The sequence below is a fragment of the Somniosus microcephalus genome, chromosome 8, assembly GCF_052327205.1.
Source record: "Somniosus microcephalus isolate GS21.2 chromosome 8, FLI_Smic_1.0, whole genome shotgun sequence".
Classification (NCBI taxonomy): domain Eukaryota; kingdom Metazoa; phylum Chordata; class Chondrichthyes; order Squaliformes; family Somniosidae; genus Somniosus; species Somniosus microcephalus.
In genome coordinates, this window is record NC_140994.1 from 194,287,254 (window position 1) to 194,309,993 (window position 22,740).

The following is a 22,740-nucleotide window of genomic DNA, read 5'->3' on the forward strand; positions in this document are numbered from 1 at the left end:
AGTTCTGTTACATGATGCCCTGAGTGATCATCTCATGCCCCCCCATGGTGCAAGAGCCCTTACATGATGCCTTGAGAGATCATCTCATGCCCCCCATGGTGCAAGAGCCCTTACATGATGCCTTGAGTCAAATGTGCATGTGTGTGCCCAGAAAGGGCCATGGGTGCTTGCTGACAGATGGCCATTGGGGCATCATGGCTACAGGGTGCGCGAAGTCAGGTGCAGATGGAGGGAATCAGAAGTTTGCATAAACAACACTCACCCTAACGACCCGAGTGAGGTCGTTGAATTTCTTCCTGCACTGAACAGGGCTCCTGGTCGCCATGCTGCTGGAGTTGACTCTCTGACAAACATCCCTCCAAGCTCGGCGGTACTCCTTTTGATTCGGCCTCCTGCCATTGTCAGGATAGAGAACATCTCGACGGCGCTCCACTGCGGACACCAACTGCTCCAGAGCCTCAGTGCTGAAGCGCTCTGCTCTCTGTCTCACCTTCTCCATCTTGACCAAGTTTTTTGCGCCATCTTGACCAAGTTTTTTGCGCCAGAGAAGGGCGAGCACCGATTCTGAGGCCTACAGGGCGTTGAGTGTGGAAGCTGAGGCTGACTGACCCACCCCTTTAAGAGCCGGCCGGCGCCTGGAAGTCTCGTGGTTATCGGTAATTGAGATCACCGGCGCTGCGCCCGTCCGCGCTGATATTGGGTAGCGCCGGAAGTTTTGCACCTTAGGAGGCCCGTGCAATGTCTGAATTCGCGCCTCAATCCCCTTTGGGGGCGATGCAACCCAATATCGCGCCAGGCGGCGATAAGTTTAGTCTGGCTATAAACTTTGCGCAGCGCCATTTCTAACGCCTCAAGCGGGGCTATACCCAATTTCTAGGCCTTACTTCCTAGACATGGCCGTGGACTGCTTTTTGACCCAGATGGTTAAGGAGCAGATGAGGAAGGAGGCAACTCTGGATCTGGTTTTGTGTAAATAGATGATTGAACAAGTATGGGGACATCATAGAAACAGTGACCAGAAAATAATTGAGATTGGCATCATATATTCCATGAATAAGGAGAGTAGAACAAAAGCCTTAATTTTAGGAAAGTGGACTTTCAGGGGATGAGAATGTAGGTAACCAAACTGGACTGGAGTAGATTTTTAAGGGGATAAAGTTGGGACAAGACGTGGCATACTTTTAAATGCACAATGAAAGAATTACAAAGTCAGTTTATACTATTGGGTAAGAGGAAACTTAGGTGGACAAGAAGGGGAGGTAAACGTGAAGAATAAGGCTTTTGAAAAAGGATATTTCTCAAATTTAGGTCTTCATATTCAACAATAGACAGGAGTGTAAGGATGGTGTGAAAACACTTTATCAACTAAAAGATGCTCATTCACTAGGCTGGTTAGACAGGTGAAAGCAGATGATGAGATTAGGAATGCAGGACAAATAATCAACATAAAAGACCTCTGAATACATCTGGATTAACCAGAGTCGAGTAGGTAGTGGGCCTTTGAATGGGGCTGCTGGGAAAATGGAAGATATCCGAAGTAGTTTCTTTGTATTGGTGTTCATGAAAGAAGCCCTTGACTCTTTCCTGGAAGTGAGGGTTGATTTTGCAGGAAAAAAGGACATTTTAAGGATATAGTAATTGGGGATAAGCAAGTGATGGGAACATTTGGAGGCATTAAAAGAGAATGAGGTCTTGGGGCTGGTTGGTTTGCAGAAAAGGGTGGTTCAAAAAATAACTGATGTACTTGGTCAGGGAATCATTATAAGTAGACATTGTACCGAAGGATTGGAGAGAAGAAGACACAAGACCTTCCTTGAAAAAGAACTGTCTTAGAAATTACAGGCCAGTGAGCCTGATGCTGGTCGTGGGTAAAATGTTAAGAGGCTATCTTGAAGGGTATTGAAACATCTAGAGAAGTGTGAAGTCATCAGGGCAAGTCAGCGTGGTTTTATGGGGAAAGATCATAGGAACAGGAGTAGGCCATTCAGCTCCTCGAGCCTGCTCAGCCCTTCAGTGAGATCATGGCTGATCTGCGACCTAACTCCATATACCTGCCTTTGGCTCATCTCTCTTAATACCTTTAGTTAACAGAAAGCTATCACTCTCTGATTTAAAATTAACATTGATCTAACATCAATTGCCATTTGCGGAAGAGAGTTCCAAACTTCTACCACCCTTTGTGTGTAGAAGTGTTTCCTAATTTCACTCCTGAAAGGTCTGGCTCTAATTTTTAGACTATGGCCCCTCGTCCTAGAATCCCCAACCAGTGGAAATAGTTTCTCTCTATCTACCCAATCTGTTCCCCTTAATATTTTGAAAACTTCGATTAGATCACCTCTTAATCTTCTAAATTCTAGGAAATACAACCCTAATTTGTGTAATCTCTCCTGGTAACTTGACCCTTTGAAGTCTGGGTATCATGCTGGTAAACCTACACTGCATTGCCTGACAAAGCTGTTAGAATTCTTTGAGGAGGTATTGGAGCTTGTGACTAAAGGGACTCTAGACTTCACAAAGACTTTTGATAGAGTGCTACATAGGGAATTGGTCCATAAAGTAGTAAAGAATGGAATAATGGGCAGTTATTGAATTGGATTGGATTGGCATTGAAGGATATGGGGGATGGTCAAAACATGGAGCTGTGTTGGAGTGGTGGAAGGTGAGGTGCGCCAAGGATCAGTGCTCTGAGCTTGTTATTCCAGTTGTATATCAATCACTTGAAAGAGAGGATAGACACAAAACTGTCACAAATTTGTCTGACGCCAAGGTTGGGAGAAGTTTGCAAACAAAAAAGAGCAGGCTGATCAGCTACAGAGGGATCTAGAGAGATTATGAAGTCAGGCTAAGAAATGGCAAATTAAATTCAGTGTTGACAAATGCAAAGTATAAATGTGGGAACTATAAACTGGTTTTACTTTACAAGATGCAGCATGCAAAAAGTATCTGGCAGTATTAGTGGACAGGTTGTTATGTACAGTATGCATCAGTGGTAAATAAGGCAAATAGGATGTTACAGATTGTATAGTGCGATTCCACAGGATGTAATAAATCTATACAAGGCATTGGTTCATCCCCAGCTGGAGTACAGTGTGCAGTTCTGGTTGCCATATCTCACGAATTACTGGAAAATGTGCAGTAAAGTGATACCCATCTGATACCTGGCCTCGGACTACTTAGAGGGGATCTTACTGACATACTCGGGATCTTGAATAAATCAACAAGTTAAACCTTGTGAAACTAATGTAAGCTTGTAAATAATGAGTGGTGTAATGGTGTATCCTGTTAGTATTGCAGTATGCTGCACCACTGAGTTATTAGATGTTAGTTTGTGACTGTTATTTCCCATCTGTTTCCCTTTGGTTGCCGTGCCTTCTGTTGCCTAGGCCCTAAGCTCTGGAATTCCCTGCCTAAACCTCTCCGCCTCGCTACCTTGCTTTCCTCTTTTAAGATGCTCCTTAAAACCTACCTCTTTGACCAAGCTTTTGGTCACCTGCCCTAATTTATCCTTATGTGGATCGGTGTCAAATTTTTTGTCTTAAAATACTCCTGTGCAATGCCTTGGGATGTTTTACTACATTAAAAGCGCTATATAAATACAAGTTGTTGTATCTGTTGGCACTTGAGATATCAGTTGTACTAACATGCAGCATAGCCAAGCAGAGGCCATGGGTGGAAAAATAAAACATTAATTTTTTTTTAATCACTTGCACTTCATGAGTGGCATTAGAAGAGGACAGGGTGCAGGTTACCAGATAGTCCGGGTGTTAGTCTGTTCTTGAGAAGACCAAGGGTTAATGGGAGATGACAAAATACTTCAGAGAAATGTTAGAAAAGGTGGAGGGAATATATAAAGGGTATGCTAGTGGTGCCTGAATTTATTTAAAGGGGATGCACTGCAGTGTGATTTTTGTTTTGGTTGTTAAGGTAGGATGTTCAAACAGTATACAGTATTCCAGATGTGTCATCACCAATGATCCATACAAGATTAAATAGCTGGAGTTTGGAAATAGAAATCTAACCCAGAGTTGAGCGAGATTTCTGTGCATCCACTAGATACAGACACGTGGCTACATTCCCTTATTCCTACAAAGGGTGTCTGTGCTTGTGAATGCTAATATACAGTATTTGAAAATTGACTTTGCCACTTTCAGTGCATGCTGTCAGCACTTACATGACATGCAGCCATTATCTACTTAATCAATTTAACACCGCAAATTGTCAAGGACATTCATCAAACTAAATGTAAGCTCTTTGATCAGTCTACTAAAACAACCTACTAGGCTTTCTGTATTCCTCTTTCTAGTCTGTGCATTGTCGTTTCACATTTTACCATCTCTTGAGACCAGCAGAATTTATTTCCTAGATAGTAGCAATTTCGTCAAAAGTTAACTTGTTTTCCCAAATTTCAGAATTCTTGCATTAGCTTTGTTTTATCTTTGTTACAATGAGAGGAAAGTTGAATTTGATTTCAACTTTCAGCCAGTTCAGATCGTACTGTATCTTATTTAGCCTGCAGGTGCCAACTCCAAATGTCAAGGCCAGGGACAAAGATGGTGCCTTTTATTTCCTCCACATCCACAACGTTGGTCTGACTGAGTTTGTTTTGCTAGTGTGATTTGCCATACTCAAGTGCTACGTTCTACTGATTTAATATTTACATATTGTACTGATTTAATATTTATGTATCCTATTAGTTCAGTATCTATCTTGGACTAAATTGAATTTTTATACTGGCTTAATATTTATATGTTGTACTAATTTTTATATCTTTTTTTAAATATTGGTTTAATTGTATATTTTGGTGCAATATTTACATGTTGTGTTGATTCAATATACTGGGTTAAAATATTTATAGCTTGCACTAATATATTCTAGTTGAACAATTGTATTGGTTTTATATCTATCTTACACTAGTTTGGCACCATCTTGATTGATTGATTAAATAAAGTTGGCACCAAAAAAAGACTTTTTGCAGAACAGCCAGGGAACAATCTCCAGATTTTTTCCCCTCTGATTTATATTCCCACAGTGTAGCGACATAAAACAAGCATCAGAGAAACACTTGGCAGTCACCATGGGTCATACTTACTATGCAGTCATTCATGCTTCTCAGAAGCAGGAGAATTTGACGAAGCAAAGCTCCCTGCCCACCTTGCGCTGCTCAGCCAGCCCAGGTCAGATGCGTTTTTCCTCCTACCTGGTAGGTGAGGAAACTGTCCTGATTATAGGCTGAGCAGTTTCACAAACCTGTGTGAAAATGAATATCCTTTCTGAGTACAAAACAAGGAAAAATTGAATCTTATACCATTGTATTTGCTCATGAGGTGTGCTCATGAGATGTATCTTTATAATTTTTTTGTTCCTTCTGCTGGTCTGGGTAGGTGGAGGGTACGAGGTGTAATGTGGCGGGTGCTGAATGAACTCGCATGTTTTGATATCTGTTTGAATGAATCGTTTACCTATGTTAGCTTGCATCACCATTTGGAGGCACCAAAAAATCTGAATCCAAGAAAGTGAAGGTCGTAACCCTGTTGAAAGGTGAAGTCAAATCCAAACTAAAAGCAGAAGGGTCAACTAAGAGTCAGTATTGTGACAGACTGGATGGGTTTGAAGTGGTTGTGTTTTTCTATCCTTCAATATAAATTTAGTTTTCCAGATAATCACAATTAACGTGGTGCCTTGTGTTCATCCATTTAACTCGAGAGGATGTGCTGGGATGATGTGGGATATAAGTGGCCCCTTAGCTGTGTTTGCAGTCGATAACATGGGGCCCATAGCACAAAGTTTCAATCCATCTCCATTGAGTATCTGCTAAAACATATTTCCTGTCATAAGATAACCCTATTGATTTTATTGAAGCAAACGTTTCACCCTAACAATTCATAAGGAATTGGACCCTTTTTCAGTTTATATATTTGCATATTTTGGAACATAATTATGAAGAAGAAAATAGTGAAACTTCCGGATTGGTGTGTTAACAGCAGAGAAACAGACAGAAAGAAGCAGACAGCTGACGAACAATGCTGTGATTAGTAACCAATTGTGAGACAGAATTCCATTCCACCCTGCCGCTTCCACTCGGCACTTTCTAAACAAAGTGTGCCATACAGTCCTCTGCCTTTCCAATCAATTCGTTTAATTTGCATAACAAACGGTGTTTGCTGCTGAATTGCTGCAGTGAGAGAGTCTGAAGCCAGTACATCATCAGCATGTTGTCACTGTGCACGCCAGAGAAATAAACACCTGATCCTAGCAGAATTTTGGCTTAAGCGTTGAATTCCAATGGACCAAATTATTCCCACGATACAGAATTCCTGATCAGAGTACAATGTTAACATACACCGAAAACATAATTTAATAAATCCAGTGGCAAATGTCATAGGCGTTACATTAAAAATTCAGTAACATTGATTCCTGTTTAGCATCTCTTTGTGTTCAAATTGGTTCATTAAGCAATCGGATGAAATTTGAACATTTGCTGCCTTAGTTCAGTTTGTAGAACTCCTGATTCAGGTGTGATCTGGATCCACATAATACTTCTCGCGTTTCAGGATTTTTTAACCATTTTCCACAGAGGATTTTGGGAAGTTGAATTTACATTTAAAAGGTTGTGTTTTCAAGCACAGTGTACTAATCACCCATGCTTTTTTTTTTAAAAAAAAGCACTGATACAGTAAGTGGTTAAAGTGCTAATGAAATAAGATGATGTTTCCCCAAAGACACTAAATAATGAACCATTAGTCAGCCTGTCTTGGTAATCAATATACAGCACATACCCATTATACTGGGAAGTCTCTGGTCCCAGGTGTTCATAGAAACATAGAAAAATAGGAGCAGGAGTAGACCATTTGGCACTTCAAGCCTGCTCCGCCATTCAATATGATCATGGCTGATCCTTCTATCTCAATACCATATTCCCGCTCTCTCCCCATACCTCTTGATGTCTTTTGTGTCTAGAAATCTATCTATCTCCTTCTTAATTCTATTCAGTGACTTGGCCTCCACAGCCTTCTGTGGTAGAGAATTCCACAGGTTCACCACCCTCCTGAGTGAAGACATTTCTCCTCATCTCTGTCCTAAATGTCCTACCCCGTATCCTGAGACTGTGACCCCTTGTTCTAGACCCCCCAGCCAGGGGAAGCATCCTGCATCCAGTCTGTCTAGCCCTGTCAGAATTTTATACGTTTCAATGAGATCCCCTCTCATTCTTCTAAACTCTAGAGAATACAGGCCTAGTCGACCCAATCTCTCCTCATACGACAGTCCTGCCATCCCAGGAATCAGTCTGGTGAACCTTCGCTGCACTCCCTCTATGGCAAGTATATCCTTTCTTAGGTAAGGAGACCAAAACTGCACACACTACTCCAGGTGTGGTCTCACCAAAGCCCCGTACAACTGTAGTAAGACATCCTTGCTCCTGTACTCAAATCCTCTTGCAATGAAGGCCAACATACCATTTGCCTTCCTAACTGCTTGCTGCACCTGCATGTTTGCTATCAGTGACCGGTGTACAAGGACACCCAGGTCCCTTTGTACATCAACATTTCCCAATCTATCGCCATTTAAATAATCCTCTACCTTTCTGTTTTTCTGTTGCTCTGTTGGGGTTGTCTGTTTATAACAGTGAGTCAGTCAAGTATTTAAATAGAAATACACCTCCATCCCCCACCAGGATGGCCTGAGGGCGCTCTGCTTCTTCCTTGAACAGAGGCCCGACCAGTTGCCATCCGCCACCACCCTCCTCCGCCTGGCTGAACTTGTTCTCACATTGAACAACTTCTCCTTTGACTCCACTCATTTCCTCCAAATTAAAGATGTTGCTATGGGTACCCGCATGGGTCCCAGCTATGCCTGCCTTTTCGTGGAATATGTGGAACACTCTTTGTTCCAGTCCTACTCGGGTCCCCTCCCTCACTTCTTTTTCCGGTACATTGATGACTGAATCGGTGCCGTTTCCTGCTCTCGCCCTGAACTAGACAATTTCATTCACTTTGCCTCCAATTTCCACCCTTCCCTCACCTTCACATGGTCCATCTCCGACTCTTCCCTTCCCTTCCTCGACTTCTCTATCTCCATCTCTGGGGATAGGTTATTGACCAACATTCACTACAAGCCCACTGACTCCCACAGCTACCTGGACTACACTTCCTCCCACCCCGCCTCCTGTAAGGACTCTATTCCATTCTCCCAGTTTCTCCATCTCCGCCGCATCTGCTCCGACGATCCCACCTTCAACACCAGTGCTTCCGACATGTCTTCCTTTTTCCTCAACCGAGGATTCCCCTCTACCATGGTTGACACGGTCCTCGACCGGATCCATTCTATCTCCCGCACTTCAGCCCTCACCCCTGCCCCTCCCTCCCAGAACCACGATAGGGTTCCCCTTGTCTTCACCTTTCACCCCACCAGCCTCCACATTCAACTGATCATCCTCTGCCATTTCCGCCAACTCCAACATGATCCCACCACCCCCAAACACATTTTCCCCTCCCCTTTCAGCATTCTGTAGGGACTGCTCCCTCCGAGACACCCTAGTCCACTCCTTTATCACCCCCAGCACCCCTTCCCCTTTGCCCGGCACCTTCCCATGCAATCGCAGGAGATGCAACACCTGCCCATATACCTCCCCCCCTTCCCACTGTCCAGGGCCCCAAACACCCCTTCCAGGTGAAACAGCGATTTACTTGTACTTCTTGCAATCTAGTATACTGTATTCGCTGCTCACGATGTGGTCTCCTCTACACTGGGGAGACTAAACGCAGATTGGGTGACCGCTTTGCGGAACACCTCCGTTCAGTCTGTAAGGGTGACTCCGAGCTTCCGGTCGCCTGTCATTTCAATTCACCATTCCATTCCCACTCAGGCCTCACCGTCTGTGGCCTCTTGCATTGTTCCACGGAAGCTCACCATAAACTCGAGGAACAGCACCTCATCTTCCGATTATGCACTTTACAGCCTTCCGGACTCCATATTGAGTTCAACAACTTCAGATCATAACCTCGGCTCCTATTATATTTTTATATTTTTTATCCACACTTTTGGTTTGTGACGTTTCCTTTTTTTTTCTCTCTCCCACATGGCAGCTGTCTTTCACTCTGCCAGCACATTTCACACTTCATCTAGAGCCATTGTCTGTTTCTTTACCTGTCCTATTACCATCTCGTCTCACCTTGAATCTCTCAATGTCTCTTCTTTCATCCCCTCACCCATTTCCCAGCCCCCAAACTGCCTTTTGTTTCATTTCCTGCCTTTTCTCTCAGTCCTGTAGAAGGGTTTCGACCCGAAACGTTGACTCTATTTCTCTCTCCACAGATGTTGCCTGGTCTGCTGAGTTTTTCCAGCATTTTCTGTTGTTATTTAAATAGAAAGTTGTGCGGGCAGGCTTTTTTGCCAGGTTCAGAAGGGTAGTGTAGGAGGATGCTTTAAGTCCGGAAAGACAACCCACTGATGTGGGGAAGCATGGAGTAAGAACACTGGATTCCGATAAATGTAAGTCAAGGAAGAAGACGAACCTTCACCTGCTCTCTCCCCTCCAACTTCTCAAATAAGGAACAGTCTGGGGCATCCAGTTTAGGTCTAGGAATGAATGATGCCTAAGTCAGCTTGCCGAACTGCACCACCCAATTTGGATTGAATTTGAGTCTACCTTACAACCCAGATCATCAAAGAAGAGATCAATTGCACCTACAACTATTTATTGACTGCAAGATCCTAATTATCACTACTTAAAATTAAACATGGAGCATACAAATAATTAATAAATTGAAACAGTTTATAGTTAGGATTATCTAGCAATTGGAATAACAAATAATAGACAGCATTACTTAATGAAATATACAAGGTTGTAATTCAGTATGTTATTGTATATCAGCATTACTTGGATTGCTGATTATCAAATTATAGTTGCGATCAATGGGGGCGCTTTTGCCAGCCCTGGGCAGGCGGATTTGGAGGCGGGACTGCTGGGAAAATGGCAGAAACTGGGGACAGGTACCCATTCTGCCCCCAACCCGCCTCCGTGCCATTTTCCCAGGAGGCGGGTACCCGCATCGGGTCCCGTCTCCTCGAGGCGGGAAGGGGGAGTTTAATTTCATTTAATTAAATAAATCTGGAATAAAAAGCTAGCACCAGTAATGGTGACCGTGAAACTATTGGATTGTTGTTAAAAACCCATCTGGTTCACTAATGTCCTTTTTAGTGAAAGAAATCTGCAATCCTTACCCGGTCTGGTCTATATGTGACTCTAGACCCACAGCGATGTGGGTGACTCTTAACTGCCCTCTGAAATGGCGGCTCACCACCACCTTCTCGAGGGGAATTACGGACGCCCGCATCCCCAGAATGAATTTTTTTTAAATCTCAAATTCTGGCCTCTTGTGCATCCCCGATTTCTTCACTCCATCATTTCCAGCCATGCCTTCAGCTGACTAGGCACTAAGCTCTGGAATTTCCTCCCTAAACCTCTCCACCTCACTACCTCTCTCTCCCCTCCTTTTAAGACTCACATTAAAAGAGAATCTTCTTCTAACTATCAAAGACCAAGCTTGTGATCACCTGCCCTAATATTTCTTTATGTGGCATGATGTCAAATTTTGTTTGATAATCGCTCCTGTGAAGTGCCTTGGGACATTTTACTATGTTCAGGGTGCTATATAAATTGTTGTTGTAGATTAGAGTTTGAGAGTAGCAATGTTTCTAGAGCTTAAGACTTATGAGCAGCGTGGTTGAGTTGATGATCTTCCTCCCCAGGGACGTCCACGTTGGCTTCTGGAATGTTGAGTTAATCTTTTATGGCAGGATTCTCTGTTCCAGCTGAATCCATCTTGTGCATGAGTGATGGTATCTGCTATCTGGTTTAAGGCTCCCTTTTTTGATCTCATACACTAATCTCTGTCTGTAACTGGCTAGTATGGGCTTACAGTCTTCTTGCTCTCTGCCTTGAATATACCTTGTACTAGTTATGGTAACCTTCTGCATCTGCTAGGTAACGATTGCTACAGAAGACGACAAAGAGAATCATCTTCTAACTATCAAAGAGAAGTTGCATTTAATGAAGACAGAGACTCTGCTAAGCGGCATGCCAAGTAACCCCCTTTCCATAAAATAGGCCAATCTGGGTGACAGATGTGTCTGAAGGGCTTACTACTTGTAATGTCAATCACTTCTAACAGTCATGTAAAGGTTCTGGAAGATGTCAAAATTAATGAGGCATGGACACATAGGTTAAAAGAAATATTGGAACTTGAACTACCTAACAAAATGGTCCTACAGAGGACCAGATAAGGTATGGCATATTTATGTCCAACTAACGAGCTCTTCTTCAATGTTGGCTGTCTTATCACTGGTAAGAAAGTCTTGTTTAAATAAACATCCTTGGGTTTTAATTAGTTTAGTTTTCTTACTCATTTCCCAGCATTCAGTTTAACTGCTGACTCCATATTGTGTGGCCACTTTTACCAAGTCGAGGAATTTACAGGGCGTTTTCCCCACAATAGCGGGTGTATTATTTTTAAATTGTGCAAAAAGAAGTACTTATTGACTGACTTAAGTCCAATCATAACACTTTTTTGTATGTTCATTTGTTGTGAAATTAAATAACTTAACAATCCATATCTGGCCTCGTCTCGCCAAGTGTTTTCTTAGTTTGCCTTCGAGAAGCTTGGAAAGGCACGTGGCACATGCGAAAGGCATGAATATATCAGCCACAGATCACAAGAAGCTACAATAGTTACACCCTTGGATTACGCTTTCCTAAAAGGAGATAATTCAGCAATGTGAGTCTACTTTGGCACTTAAATGGCATTGGATCCATTTGCAGGAATGAATGATGCCATTGAACCAGAGTAGGTGTCTACAGCAGACACTGACTCATAACTCACTTCTTAGCAAACATACTGTAATTTACCATTATTCATCTGCACTAACCATCAGTACAAGCTGGTAGTGCAGGACAACCGAGTAGTCAACTGTACTAATTCCTAATATGCTCTACTGTTTACATTGAAAGATTGTTAGAAATGAAGTTTCTGGGTTTAAGTGGAACTTTACCAGTTGGAAATTTTCAAAAATGTCCATGTTTTAACGCATAGCCTGCTTTGCTGTGAAGTACTGCTGCAATATTGAACTAAGTATTTAGGAGGACTGGAGGGGGAAACCATTAGTTGTCTTTTGTGCAGCACATTTTGAGGAATTACCTCACCGGATCCTATTGTTGGATGTTGTCAAAATTGCTGTTTGGTTTACCAATGTGATTTACCAATGATGTGTATTACATGTGTGGTCTTGCTGTTCTGGTCTTTTGAGGTGCCAAAACAGGATCCAGTTAAAAATAACTGTATTAAGCCCAGATGGCGCTCAAAATTGGTACTGGTAATTGGCAAAGACACAGAGACAACTCTCTGCTGAAGGGAAAGCCCCAAACCTTTCCAGAGCTTAACGCATTTAAACCTGCCTTGGTTAAGTGTATGTTTATTCACTATCGGTGGGACCTTTGGGGCAAAGCATAGAGTTTTAGGTGATGACCTGGGAAGCAGATTCAGAAACAGGAGAGCTTGTGTGTAAGAATAATCCATGTGCAGGTACATTTTCCTCATTTAGAACACAGTGCATTTAAAAAGCAATTCATTTGTGTGAAACTCAAGACCTTTTCATGTGATAAACCACTCTGCAAATATTTTTTAATGTTTTTGAGTGTATAAGTGCAAGTATTTTTTAAAATAATGTTTTGAGTGCGTCACACTTCAGACCTCTTACTTCAGATGCCACACTCAAGAGTGTGAAAAGTAATTTGTCAAGGGAATGGCAGTTATTTCTTCTGACCGCGGGCTGCATATTTACAAGCACCTGCCATTCTGCAAACCTCCCTTGCCTAAGTAGCAATTAACCTCGAATTGACCGTAGGATGTGCCTAATTACAGTACTAAGGCCTAGAAATTCAGTGGGCTGCGCCACCCGTTAGCGCCTTAAGAGGGCGCTAAGTGGGTCGGAAGCCACTGGCCACGCCTCCCGCTAAATTTAGCGGGACGCTAATGGCAGTGCTAGCCGTTAGCGCTGCGCCGCTACCGATGACATCATCGGTGTGCGCAGCGCCCCGCTACCGCCCCGATCGCGAAATTTAGTTCCCCCCCCCTGCTTTAACGCCGGACGCTATTTGCGACCGGTTCAGGGGGGCCTACCTGCGGCGGTTGAGGTGCGGGGCGGCCATTTTTTTTGCTGGCCGCCTGCCAGCACCTCTCCGCGCTGCCGTCCCCGGCCTCCTGAGCCCCCCCCCCCGTGGTGTGCCGACTGCGTTCCAAGAGCCCGGCACTTCTCCTCGGTGCCGGGCTCTTTTGCCGGCACTCACGATCTTCGATCGCGCTGCACAAGGCCCCTCCCCTTTAAGAAGGGGAGGAAGGCCTGCAGTACCACAGCGCGCCATGCTGTGGCACGTTGCGCAGCGATCTTCAGCTGCAGCGCCCCAAGAGGGATGCGGGGCGCCTCGAGTAGCGCCGCGCTTCCCTCTGAGGCGCGCAAAGTGAATTTCCGGCGGGCGGCCGCGACTACTTCCGGGGCGCTACTTTTGGCGCCCCAAACAGGGCGCTACTGAATTTCTAGGCCTAAGACTTTTGTTGCCTTTTAAAGGGACAAATTGGAAACAGTGCTGCATTGTAGCAGCAAAATAATACATAGTGCATTAAATGGTGCTACATATTATCTGACTTTGAGTAATGTCACACGAGGTCTACCAGTATATGTAAAGTAACAACAGAAAATGCTGGAAATACTCAGCAGGCCAGGCAGCATCCGTGGAGAGAGAAACAGAGTTAACGTTTCAGGTCCGGGAGTATATGTAAAGGTTGTTCTTGTAAATGTGACATGTCCGTAAATCTAGCATTGGCAGCTACTGCAACACATTCTGATTAGCTGAAATTAAAGAAAACTTATCTTACAAAAGAAGGGATAAGGAGAGAACAAATTCTTTTAGGTGACCAAGTTGCTTCTCCACCCAACACATGCAGACTTAGAACAAAATAATCCACCTATCTCCTCCTACAATACCTAATACACACCAAACCCATCTTACAGTGCTGAAAACCGCTTTTGCCTGCACCGGCAAACCCGCCCAGTCTTTCTAGGCTCTCCACAATCCACCTGCAGCCCAATGTTCGAAGTATGAAGCATTTCTCCCCCTCCACCCCCCAAAAAACACATGATTATTTTGACTCCGTGTATGAAGTGTCAGGGACAGGGGTATTGGTAGTGTCAGTCTTGGCTCAGTGATAGAACCAACCTGCTCCCAGGATGTAGGTTGGCAATTTAAATATTACAATGAGGCTGCGTGCCTCATTTAGCCACCAATTTTAATTTAACCCTGGCCGTCTGAGTTTCCCAGGGCTCGGGAAACTCGGTGGCTAAAGGGAGGTGAGGACTGCTTGATCCAGGAGGTAAGTACCTTTCCACTTACCTGCTGGATCCAGTTTACCTGCTTCACCAAACCCCCATGATCAGACATCCCCCCAACTCTTCTGATCTCCCCACCCTTCCGATCTCCTCCATGAGACCTCCAATCTCACCCTGACTCCAGCCTTCACTCGTGCCTCTGGCCTCCGATCTTCCCCGACTCTGGACCCCAATCGTTCCCCCTGGCCTCCAATCTGCCTTCTGTTCCGGATGCCAATCTTTCCCCTGGCCTCTGATCCCTCTCTCCCTCCTCTCCGCTCTTCGGCCTGGTGCCAAAGGTCTACCCACCCACCCGCCAGCCAGCCAGCCTCTCAATCTGGCTGGCTACAGCTGGGAAACTGAACCTGAGTAACCTGTTTTTCCGGGTTTCCCAACCTCCAAGCAGCCCCTGCTCCCTCCCCAACTCCGAGTTAACATCCAGTCCTTTATTTCAGCTTTGGGAATAGTGATCTATCACCACACATCACTATTATTCCTGCTTAATGGGACAAGGCTGTAATGTCAGAATTGCTGTTTTAAGAACCAAGCCATATCTGACAGCAGATTAAAGTTTTCTCTAGTTATTGATTTTGACCGTCTTAATTCTGAATATAACCTGGGTATAATTTCCGGTTGCTAATTTGAGTAAATACGTTTCTCGATCACTTTTTTTGCTCACATTGGTGAACAGAAAAAGTATATCAGTGCGCTGTCTCAGCAGTGACTTTATTGCCACTTGTATCAAGGTGGTGTCATTAGCAAATCAAACATTACTTTTGATGACGACAACCAATTATATGGACAAATGTGACCAAATACAGTTCCCTTGATGCCTGTTTGCATTATCGGTTCAATACGATATACATACATGTATCATAACTTCCTTAGAGGCAAATATCAAGTTGTGAGTTTAGAACGAGAGGTCATAGATTCAAATGAACTAGTCAAACAAAGTGAGGTGATGGAAGAATTTTTTCCCTATAGGATAATGGATTAATACCCTCAGGGTAGATGCAGAGTGGTGTTGATTTAAGGAGCTTTGAGACTGTGGAAGCTCTGTTAATGTATGAGAAGTACCAGGTGACTCGGTGAAACACTGATGTCCAATACAATAAATGTCCAACACCAGGATAAATAGCTGTAACCTTTGAAGGATTTGTACAGAGTAATGGACACACACGCTATCTACAATCCAATTATTCTTTGACCCAATATTACAGTCATATAGCTGATCTGTTTACTGTATACATACCTAGAATTAATGCAAAATTATTTACTTATGGGATGTCTTTCAATAAGTAATCATAGTTTAGGGTGACTGTATTTTCTAAACCAATTTGAGGACACACCGGGTGGGAGCACAGCAAAGTACTCAGGGCGGAAAATATAGGTTGCTCAGCGTAGCGAGGCAAATTTTGTTTAGCAGCCTACATTTTAACAGTTGCACATATACAGTAGAAATGCAAAACAAATGTGCATATAATTACCACGGATGTGTCGACACACCGCCCCCCCCTCCCCCACTCCGGCCCAGTGACTGAGGTCACATCTGAGCTCCCCACCCCACAGTCTAGGATTAGCCCAGGGCACACCTCGCAGACGAGATGAGTTTTGTGAACTGGGGTCTCTTCTGAGTCCCTCGTTTGTCCGGGGACACAGTACCTCATCCGGGGACTGTCCCTGTAAAAGAGACGTATGGCCACTTGCTTATACAATTTTTTTCACCCATCTAAAAATGGTTAAAATTTTCCTGCACCCATCCCATATCTCTTTCTGCTGCACACTTCTTTTGACAAGGCAGTTGACTTGTTCACAGCATTTGTATTTGCAAGTTTGGAGCTATTCATTAAAAGTTGTTTGAGTGCAGCACAAAACCCACTCACTTCATGCTGTCTTTAGTGATTTTGTTTCCTCCCTTCCAGTCAGGATACATCTGTTGTCACTTCCCCCTGACAGTCGAGACCGACCAGGACTCCACGCATTCGATGATGATCTTCTCCCTTTTAAAAAAAATTATTTCAGTGTTTGGGGCAGGAGACATTTTCTGTAAGGAACATTTGATTATTCCTGATCCACCAACGCATCAGTTTTAAAATTCTCATCGTGTTAAAATCCCTCCACGGTACCGCCCGCCCTATCTCTGTGACCTCCTTCAGCCCTAAAACCCTTCAAGAACTCTATGTTCCACCAAATCTGGCCTCTTGTGCAAGCCCCACTTCCTTCGCCACCCCCCCCCCCCCCCCCCCCCGCAACCCCATTGGTGGCCATGCCTTCAGCTGTCTAGGCCCTAAGCTTTGAAACTCCCCAAACCTCTTTGCCTCTCTCTCCTTTTTTCAGATGCTGCTTTAAACCTACCTCTTTGACCAAGCATTTGGTCATCTGTCCTAATGTCTCCTTCTTTGGCTTGGTATCAATTTTTGTCTGATAACACTCTCGAGAAGCACCTTGGGACATTTAACTACATTAAAGGAACTATATAAATGCAATAAAAACAAAAAATGCTGGAAATACTCAGCAGGTCAGGCAGCATCTGTGTGAGAGAAACAGAGTTAACGTTTCAGGTCGATGACCTCTCATCAGAACTGGAAAAAGTTGGAGATGTAATAGATTTTAAGCAAGTGCATGGTCAGGGAAAGGTGGGGGGAGGGGAGGAAAGGACAAAAGGGAAGGTCTGTGATGGGGTGGAAGACAGGAGTGAGCAAGTTGTTGATGTTGACCAAAATATGTAAATCTTGCCAAGAGCAAGGCACTGCTGAATTATGTTTCAAATCTGCTCCTACTGAATGTAATAGTCAATTTACCATTAGGGAGCTTATTACAGGCACAACATTATTTTTCAGTATTTTGGGATATTTTTATATACTTTTAATTTGGCCAGTTTTACTGGCCTTTGCTATCACACTTCTTGCCCATGACAAATACAGTAGTAAACCTATTGTTTGCCTTAGTACCGCACAGAAAGTCAGGCAAATGATAGTGTGCACAGTATCTGCGACTGTGAAAGTTTGATAGGGAGACAGTGTTGTCTGTAGCATTTTAGTAAAAGTGTAATGAATTCAAATGCTCATTAAATGTGCACTTGAACTGTGAACACACCCAACAGCAGATTTTGTCCAAACTTGGGTTGTATGTGGAGACAGCATGTTGAGCTCTACAACACTAGGATAAAGCACTGGTGCTTACAGATCAGTCACTGGTGGTGGTAATGGAAATTTGAGGTTATGAATTCAGAGTATTGCAGCACATTGGCTAATGTGATTTGTTTCTTCTATAGCATATACAGTACCAATGATTGAATGTATCCTATTTTATAGGTTATCCTGTAGCTTTTGCTGTACTGAATATAGTCGCAAAAGAGCATAGTAATTGCATATCTATATATATAAACTGGTCCGTCTGTCTATACAATCAAAAGTTAAAAAGCGTACCTACACATATGTTATATCAAAAGAAAGCTTATCATTAGGGGACTCTAATAGGCATATTTACTTTTTGGTCAGACAAAAATTGTTCCGACAGTATACAAAAAAGGTTCAAAAAATGGCAACATTCCGCTCATTAGCGTTGAGTGACGTGATGGTTGACCAATCGTACAGGGGATTAACCTGATGGTTGACCAATTGGTGCGTCACGGGGGACGTTTCATTGCGTGTGTGGGCGGGCCTAATCCTTCTGAGCTGAGGTGAGTGGCAGCCATCTTGATTCCTAACTCTTGATTTATTTTTCCCACTTTGTGTGTGTGTGGAGGGGATTTTGGGAGCGAGTTGAGGTGGGGAAGGATTTCCCCGGCAACCGGGCCCGGGCCCCTCTCACAGCCTGTAGACCCTCAGGAGGGTGGGGGGGAAAAGAAGGTTTTCCCCGGCAACCGTGCCTGGGACACTCTCTCTCTCAGCCTGTAGCCGCTCGGCGGGGGGGGGGGGGGGGAAGGGAGGAGGGTTACCCCGGCAACCGGCGGCAGCAGGTGAGCGGCGGCATCTCACTTTCCCCCGTCTTCTCCCCCCCCCCCCCCCCCCAGTCTCTCTCTCTCTCTCTCTTTTCCCCGCGCAGCCCGAAAGCCCGGGGGAAGAGGGAAGCGAGCAGGTGAGCGGCGGTGTCTCACTCTCCCCCGCGCAAGAGAGAGTAAAGCAGGGAGAGGCAGGGGCAGAGAGAGAGAGAGAGGGTGAGGGAGGGAAAGAGTGAGGGGGTGGGACAGGGAGGGAGAGCTCGCCTTCCTTCCTTTCTTCGCAGGGGTTGATCGGGCCAGGCCTGAGGTGCTCCTTCCCCCACCCTCCCCTCTCTCCAGGCTAATCCCGAACTAAATCCAGCAGTCTCTCTCTCTCTTTTCCCCCCCCCCCCGTCTCTCTCTTCTCCCCCCAGTCTCTCTCTTCTCCCCCCCAGTCTCTCTCTCTCTTCCAACAACAACATGCCCTCAAAAAACCCTCGGCACCGCCGGGCACTCCAGCTAGTAACATTATAATTAGGTGAATAGCACGTGGCTCCTCCTGTTTCTTGCCCCTCCCTCCTTCAATAAAAAGAGATTTTCCAAAGAATTTTTCAGGTAAGCCCAACATAGTAGAGTTACTGTTCTGGTACTAAGAATGTCTAAAACATTTATTCAGCAGGGATAGGATCACACCCAATTTAACTTTATGTAGTTCTTATGAACTAAGCAGGTTGCTTACTGTATAACTGAAGTTCTGATTAATTAAACAGGTAAGAATTGTTGACCGTGTAACTGCATGGAGTTGCTCTTTAGTCTTGGGCCAAGGATATATATTGAAATTCAGAGTAGGCTGGTAACTCCTCATTAACAATACAATTTCTTGACTTTGTCTCTTCACTAATGTACCAGTTGCTAAACTGTTCTCCTCACTGACCTTCTGATTTGAGCCCTGCTGATCCTTCTTGTCGCTAACTAACTAATACTATTTTCTGAATCTTCCTCTCTCCTTTTATCTACTGATCATACTGTTTGTGTTCCCACAGGCTAATATTTGGCACCCTGTATCCAGCATACTCCTCTTACAAAGCAGTGAAAACGAAGAATGTTAAGGAATATGTGAGTAATTTTGGTATTAAGAGTACTGTATTAGATCTGGCCTTGCAAAAGAAGCAGCCAGGAGGCCTGAGGTAATGCAGTCTTGCCAAGGCTGATGGTCTCCACACTCAGAATCTACGGTTTCGATATAATTGGACATAAGAGAGTAAGAAATGAGAAAAGCCAGGTAGATTCCAAAGTCACATCCTTCCAATATATCATGTTGTATTTTCACTGTCTTGGACTCTCAACAATTATTAGAGGAATTAACCAACCGCAGGTTAAAAACTTCCAAGACAAAACCTTGAAATTTCTCTCTAACTCCCAAGGATGACTAAATAAAGTTTCAGAATACATGTCTAATATTGCAATCTATAATATTCAACTGTAACAGCTTGTATTCTTCAGAGAAAATTCCCATGGTTCCAACAAGGCTGGAACCATAAATTCCAAAGAGTTTTAATTATCCATTCCATCTTCAGTCAAGTCCTTAACCAGGTCATAAAATAATTATAGATAAAGGAGTCTTTTGGGCCCATCGCAGCTCATCAATCCAGAAAGACACTCGAGTCCCCTTGTTTCAGCATCCAATTGGTTCTTAAATGATTCCAGGGTTTTTGTTTCCATTACTTTGCCTTCAAGTCTACTCCATGTGCTATCACTCTGTTTTGAAGAACTTCCTGATCTCAGTCTTAAAGTTGCCTTTTACTGGTTTAAACCTATGAACCTTTGTTCTATTCGGTTTAGTGATTTTCCAGATTTATCTTTTCCATACATTACCTCTCAAGGCTGAAGATTTGGCGATTCTCCAATCTTTCTTCACATACTTCTTTACAAAGGAATCCATCAACACCGCAGTAACTGCTTTTGTGAGGAAAATTTTAGCGAGTCCATCTCAACTGAGGCTTTACCCTGTAGACCAATCATTTTTGACTCCTACTTCGCCATGCAAGAAATGTGACGTACGGATGCACATACTGCAAGCATTGCTCAGCTGGTCCTTGCTTGCTGTGATTATATGATTCTGTAATTCCTATTAGAGGGTGTCTGGTCATCGGGACCCCTTTAGGTAAGTTTTTAACCATCACACACCTTTTATTCTGAACATCTCCACATCCGGAGCCCTTTTAAAGAGGGATTCTCTCCCTTACAGGAGCTCTTTTAAAATCCTCTGAGCTTAAGAGTATGCAGATAACTAATGCTAGCAGTCGTGTTGCAATATTTTGGCCTAATCTCTCTCTTCTGAAAATGAGAGACATCAGAAAATTGGTTTAGTCCAGGAGGATTATGTGAGACATTTTGGGAGCTTTCTGTTTAGCACATTGAAGTACACCATGACATTGGGTCTCCACTTAGCTCATCTCCGTACTATGCACGTTTTCCCCCCATCTCTATCCAGCTCTTCTCTCCATACTACCCTAAGTATCTCGAACTGATTTCTAGTCTTCCTATTTGTGTATCTTTACCCAGCTCTGAGCACTTTGCTCTATCTCTTTCCACCCTCTATCTTTGCCCAACTCTGCTCTCTTCAGAGCTAACTTACAGTATCTTATCCCAACTTGTCCCTCTACTCTACCAATTCCATGTACTCAATCTAATTTTTATATTTCTAGCTGAAAACCCCAACTCCAAAGTGCCCTCTAATTTTCTCTCCAAGCAATAATGCAACTACGGGGGGGGCGGGGGGTGTCTGGGCGTTTTATGTAGATAATAGAGAATAACTAATTGAGATTACAAGGCAATCATCTTAATTAAGGGACTTGGATGGTATATTGCACTGTGAGTGAGGCTCTGTAGGGTATTATTTGAATTTACAGGTGATATTATAATACTGTCACTTACTGCCCAGACAGGAATATGCATGGATAAATAGCTATTTAAACACCTAATCAATGACATTACTTGTGTATAATGATCTGCACTAATGAATATGACATCCATTGTGGCGCAGCAAGGATGGGAAACGTTCAAATGAAGGATATTGAGACTCTTTGGGTGGGATCTGATTTTTATTTTAATGAACAATTTATAACACTCAGAGGCACTTCAGAATCTGATCTATGTTACCAACTCCAGAGGAGTGGATGAATGCATGGGCTGTGGTTTCGGATGAATAGATGAGAAGATTCTAATAGTCAAAAGATTACTAGTGACTGCAGAAAATGATGTCAAAAGGGTGGCAAGGAAGAAAGTTGAATTAATTCCTAAAATGTCCAAAAAACATTGAAGAGACTTAGATGTACTGTTGCTGAGCACAGTGCCTAACATCTAACTTAATCAGCTTGCTGATGACATTTAACAAAGTTTCTACCGTATGTAGTGTCCGTGTGTAGATAAAGACACTGAAGACCGGAGTTGGTTCATAGGTATTTACTAAGCAAGTCTGGGGGGGGTTTCTAAAGGATATACACAATACACAGGCTTATATAGCCCAAGTGGCAATTACCGGCATTACGCACACCTGGGGCTCTTAAAGGCACATACACCATAATTGCTCTTAAAGGCACATACACCACAATTCCTCCCCTTCTAGCTAACTAGTACATCATATTTTAAGTAATTATTAATTACATGTTATATGCAAAATAATATACATTGCTGTATTAATTAATTATAAGTTAGTCTCTCAGGAGGCTTCCTGACTTGGTCCGGATAATGCCTCGGGGGTGTAGTAGTTTCTGGTGGTGTAGTAGGTTCTTCTGGCAAGGCTGATTCGGCTTGAAGGCCAGTGTCGGGTTCATCGGGCTCCAGTATCACCGGATCGGAGGTAGATATGGGTATCTCTACTTCGTTAGATGTATAGAGTGGTAGTGTAGGTTGTCCCTTTTCGGATGACTTGATGATTTGGTCAGCATGGCGCCTTATTATGCTGTCTCCGATGTCCACGGTATACATCAGTGGTCCTAATCGTGTGCAGATAGTTCCAGGCTGCCATTTCTCGGTACGGTAGTCCCGGGCCAAAACCGGTTGGCCTATCTGGAAGGCCCTAGTTGGCCTTTCATTCATGCCCTGAAACTGCCGGTTCTCCACGTCCCTTCGGATGTTGGGCTTGACCAAATCCAGCCGGCATCTTAGGTTTCTATTGTAGAACATCATGGCGGGAGTTTGGTTAGTAACCATATGCGTTGCATTCCTATATGCAAATAAGAAGTTATCCACCTTGTGCTGAAGTTTTATGTCTTCATTACCCATGGCCTTGATGGCCTTCTTGAAGGTCTGGACAAACCTTTCAGCCAATCCATTGGTGGCGGGATGGTATGGGGCGGACGTGTAGTGCTTTACCCCATTGTTCTTTAAGAACTTTC

General features: G+C 43.7%; 1 protein-coding gene across 3 annotated transcripts in view; it reads left to right on the forward strand.

Moving 5' to 3' along the window:
* Positions 1-22,740, forward strand: part of LOC147113997 (receptor expression-enhancing protein 2-like) — a 185,954-nt gene that overhangs the window by 40,440 nt on the left and 122,774 nt on the right. For all 3 annotated transcript variants that reach the window (XM_085995472.1, XM_085995470.1, XM_085995469.1), the window contains exon 2: positions 19,384-19,456. In XM_085995472.1, the coding sequence (XP_085851598.1) occupies positions 19,384-19,456 (73 nt within the window). The remainder of the gene's footprint in view (positions 1-19,383; positions 19,457-22,740) is intronic.